The 4,731-nt window shown below is 45.5% G+C and overlaps 1 protein-coding gene across 2 annotated transcripts in view; it reads left to right on the forward strand.

The window, feature by feature from the left end:
• The window catches only part of LOC139531472 (cysteine-rich secretory protein LCCL domain-containing 1-like), a 45,792-nt gene extending 42,606 nt beyond the window's left edge, over window positions 1-3,186 (forward strand). For both annotated transcript variants that reach the window (XM_071327948.1, XM_071327949.1), the window contains 2 exons: window positions 1,209-1,342; window positions 2,647-3,186. In XM_071327948.1, coding sequence (XP_071184049.1) covers window positions 1,209-1,342; window positions 2,647-2,698 — 186 coding nt within the window. In that variant the 3' untranslated portion in view covers window positions 2,699-3,186. The remainder of the gene's footprint in view (window positions 1-1,208; window positions 1,343-2,646) is intronic.
• The last annotated feature ends 1,545 nt before the right edge of the window (window positions 3,187-4,731 follow it).

A 4,731-nucleotide genomic window follows, 5' to 3' on the forward strand; every position in this document is an offset into this window, starting at 1 on the left:
GAATCCCTGATGTTTCATGATGTCAAATATCAGGTCAGTGGAGAATCTGGTGTGTTCTTAGAATCCCTGATGTTTCATGATGTCAAATATCAGGTCAGTGGAGAATCTGGTGTGTTCTTAGAATCCCTGATGTTTCATGATGTCAAATATCAGGTCAGAGGGCTGTTGTATAGTGTCTGATTCAGTCTTGACTACAAAGATTCCTCACAGTGTTCTCGCACTCGCTCTCTCTTCGTTTCTTACTTCTCTCCCTCTCTCTTTGGTCTCTCTTGTCTATCTTTCTCCCTCTCGACCTCTCTGTCTGTCCCTCATCTTTATATCTCTACCTTCTCTCTCTTCTCTCCCTTTCCCTCTCTCCCTCTTCCTCTCTCTCTCACTCTTCCACTCGCTCTTCTCCCTGTCCCTCTCTCTACCTCTTCCTCTCTCGCTTATCTCTTATTTCTCTCTCGTGGTGGAAATTCTGGTTAAAGCCCAACGAATCATAATTGGGTCACAGCTTTTATAGAAAAAAAAGTACAACCTCTTTTGTCTACGTGGCAATTTAGCAGATGTGTGGAAACAGGGGCGGAACATAGTGTGTAAAAGGCGATTTGGTTTGTCTGCGCAGATTATTAAGATGGCCCCGAGGTTGATGGCACAAGGGCTCAACCGTATAACTGAGTTCTGTCACAGTTCACACTATAATGTGCTCCTTCCTGCAAGGTTCCACACAGCTGACTTCCTGTAGATTGTAAATCTCACGTGCTTGCGGTCGCACCTAAAACGGATCTTAGCCCAGTCTTATGAATAAGTCACACCAAGAGAAGTTTGTGTCAGGTTAGGAAAAAAAACATTAACATTTAACAAGAGACAATTCTTTAAAAAAAAAAGGGGATAGCATGACTAATTCTGTCATTTTCCACGATCGGTCTTTCACCAGCCCAACTCTCTAAACATCTTTTTTCTTCTCTCTGTCTCTCTCTCTCTCTCTCTCCCTCTCCTCTCTGTCTGGCTGTCTATGTCTCCTCCTCTCTCTCTCTCTCTCTCTCTCTCTGTCTCTCTCTCTCTGTCTCTCTGTCTCTCTCTCTCTCTCTTCTCTGTCTGGCTGTCTATGTCTCCTCCTCTCTCTCTCTCTCTCTCTCTCTCTCTCTCTCTCTCTCTCTCTCTCTCTCTCTCTCTCTCTCTCTCTCTCTCTCTCTGTCTCTCTCTCTCTCTCTCTCTACCTACAGAAATCCAGTATATGCCGGGTGGCGGTTCACGCAGGGGTACTTCAGAACGATGAGGGTGGCTACATCGACGTGATGCCGGTAGACAAGCGGAAACAGTACATTGCCTCGTACCAAAACGGCATTACTTCCGAGAGGTACGGACCGGCCCACGCCTGTGTGGAGATTATCCCACACTGTGGTCATTCATCTCAGGCCTGGTGTCTAGCACACACCAGCACAGCTTAAAGTTTGCATCTTAAATGAGACCCTGTTTCCTACATAGTGGACTACTTTTGACCAGGGCCAGGGCCCATAATGCTATAATACGGTGCTATTTGAAACACAACCATTTACTGTACGATAAGTCTCCCTTACTGTACGATAAGTCTCCCAGTGTCTTTGTGTAATGATATGGAATACACTGGAGAGAGAGAGAGAGAGACAGAAAGAAATGCCTGGAAATGTGATTTTAATGAAAGTAGGAAATGTAACGATGACATGTTATCACAGTATAAGATAGATAGAGAGTGAACACAAAGTAACTGGGCTAGAATTGGAGAGTCTGTCTGCCTGACTGTCTGCCTACCGGTCTCTTTACCGGTCTCTTTACCGGTGTCTTTACCGGTCTCTTTACCAGTCTCTTTACCGGTGTCTTTACCAGTCTCTTTACCAGTCTCTTTACCGGTCTCTTTACCGGTCTCTTTACCGGTCTCTTTATCGGTCTCTTTACCGGTCTCTTTACCGGTCTCTTTACCGGTCTCTTTACCGGTCTCTTTACCAGTCTCTTTACCAGTCTCTTTACCAGTCTCTTAACCAGTCTCTTTACCAGTCTCTTTACCTCTCTCTCTCTCTCTCTCTCTCTCTCTCTCTCTCTCTCTCTCTCTCTCTCTCTCTCTCTCTCTCTCTCTCTCTCTCTCTCTCTCTCTCTCTCTCTCTCTCTCTCTCTGTGTGTCCATGTCAACCCAGTGGGATGCCTATTTGTGTCAATCTGTCATCTCTCTATTTGTGTAAAAGCTGCACGTCTCTATTTATTTCTGTTTTCAAGACAACGTGAAGTTAAGTCTGTTTCACCAGAAGTTGATCAGTTTGTTGAAACAGCAAAGACTTGTATTTCTTTGTGTCGCGGCGTCTATCATCGAGCGGCTGGCGTTCATGGTTGACATCTACGTTTGTCTGTAAAACAGTCTGGTCTATCAGCTGTGTTTGTTTGTGTTTATCAGCTGTCATTCTGTCTGTCTGTCTGGGTAGAACGTCCGGACGGTGAGATTCTGACACATTTCACAGGCAGCCTGACTGATTCCTTCTCTTGTTTTCTGTCCGCTCCTTCTCCCCCTCCTCTCTCCCCCTCCTCCTCCTCCCCTCCTCTCTCCCCCTCCTCCTCCTCCCCTCCTCTCTCCCCCTCCCCTCCTCTCCCTCTCACCCCCCCATCTCTCCCCCTCCCCTCCTCTCTCCTCACCAGTCTTCAGAACCCACCAGGAGGAAAGGCATTCCGGGTGTTTGCTGTGATCTGAATGTTCCGTGTTCTGACTGAGTGTTCCATGTTGTGACTGAGTGTTCCATGTTCTGACTGAGTGTTCCATGTTCTGACTGAGTGTTCCGTGTTCTGACTGAGTGTTCCGTGTTCTGAGTGTTCCGTGTTCTGACTAAGTGTTCCGTGTTCTGACTGAGTGTTCCGTGTTCTGACTGAGTGTTCCGTGTTCTGACTGAGTGTTCCGTGTTGTGACTGAGTGTTCCATGTTCTGACTGAGTGTTCCATGTTCTGACTGAGTGTTCCGTGTTGTGACTGAGTGTTCCATGTTGTGACTGAGTGTTCCGTGTTGTGACTGAGTGTTCCGTGTTCTGACTGAGTGTTCCGTGTTCTGACTGAGTGTTCCGTGTTCTGACTGAGTGTTCCGTGTTCTGGCTGAATGTTCCGTGTTCTGACTGAATGTTCCTTGTTCTGACTGAGTGTTCCGTGTTCTGACTGAGTGTTCCGTGTTCTGGCTGAGTGTTCCGTGTTCTGGCTAGATATTGAGGTGTTTGACTTTGGCTGATGTTGACAGCTTTGGGGTTGCTTCGAACATCCTCTGTAGTTGATTATTTGATCAGCTCATTGCTTTTGATCTTCACCAATCTTGATCCCTTCTGTGGTCACTTGAATCTTTGATCTTCACTGATCTTTGATCCTTTGGCTGCCGTTAGTTTGATATCTTCTCTTTGATCTCAGTTTGATCTTAGCTTGGTCTGGTAGGCTTTGTTCTCTGTAGTTTGTAGTTTGCTCTGATGTTGATCATTCTAGCTTCAGGTCTTTGTTGGTGTTGCTCTTCACTGATGTTGATTGTTATCAGCTTGATCTTGATGGTCTTAGCTTGAAGAATTTGGTCTTCGGCTCAGCAGTCTTCGGTGACTGACTCGATGTTTGATCAACTTCAAGTTTGATCTTTGGAGCATTTGATCTTTGATCTTTGGCCTGATACTTGATCTTGGTGAGTTGATCTTGTGCTCTGACTACTAGATCTTGCCTGCCTGTATGGGCTGGTGGCTTCGTGTTCTGGTTGCGTGTTTGATGTTCTTCTGTGATGTTGGGTATGTTGGCTCTTGATCTTTTTGATACTGGCTGCCGTCTTGGTTGTATGGCTCCTGATGGTGTTTGATGCTCTTCAACCTGATGTTTGAATCCTTAACAATCTGGGTGTGTGTTCTGATGGCTCTTGGTGTTGGACTGTTGCTGATGTTGAGTGTCGGTCACTGGAAGCTGGTGCCTGGGCCTCATTGAGTGTTTGTGTGAGGCAGCTGCATGTTTGATTGGCTCTGGCTGCATGTTGGAGTGTTGACTGATGATGTTCCGTGTTCTGACTGAGTGTTCCGTGTTCTGACTGAGTGTTCCGTGTTCTGACTGAGTGTTCCGTGTCTCCGAAGGTCAGGGGCTCTCTCACCAAACACAGAATCACTCATCTCTGCTGTCTGCAGGCTGAATGGGCCGTGAACACTCATCTCTGCTGTCAAAACCTGAAAATGACTGTTTTTCTGGCCTTTTCACTAGCCGCGAGGTCAGCGGACGTCTCCACGGAAACTATAGACATGTTTGACATTTAACACAGGTACGGGCAGCGCTGAATGAGGAGAGATGAGAGAGAGCAAGGCTGGTGCTCAGTGCACTCACATTTCAATGTTCTAATGTTATCTGGTTCATTTTAATGTTATCTGGTTCATTTTAATGTTATCTGGTTCATTTTAATGTTATCTGGTTAATTTTAATGTTATCTGGTTCATTTTAATGTTATCTGGGTTCTTGGGCGCTTCTAGTTTGATATTCTTAATATAATGCTTAAAGTCTTCAATTGGCAAGTGGGTGGATGCTGTTGGGAAACTATAAACATCTCTCTCGTTGAGGTATTTGTTCGTGCTTCAGCCCATATATCCAAGTGATCATCAAGACATCGAACTCTGTGAGCATTGAAAACACAGCAAATCACTGAGAAAAGTGTCTCAATTCTAATATGATATTGAAAATCTGAAGATTGTTTGAATGATGATAAGGCATTTGTACCTTGAGAATGGTTTT

The sequence above is a fragment of the Salvelinus alpinus genome, chromosome 10 (assembly GCF_045679555.1).
Source record: "Salvelinus alpinus chromosome 10, SLU_Salpinus.1, whole genome shotgun sequence".
Taxonomy (NCBI): domain Eukaryota; kingdom Metazoa; phylum Chordata; class Actinopteri; order Salmoniformes; family Salmonidae; genus Salvelinus; species Salvelinus alpinus.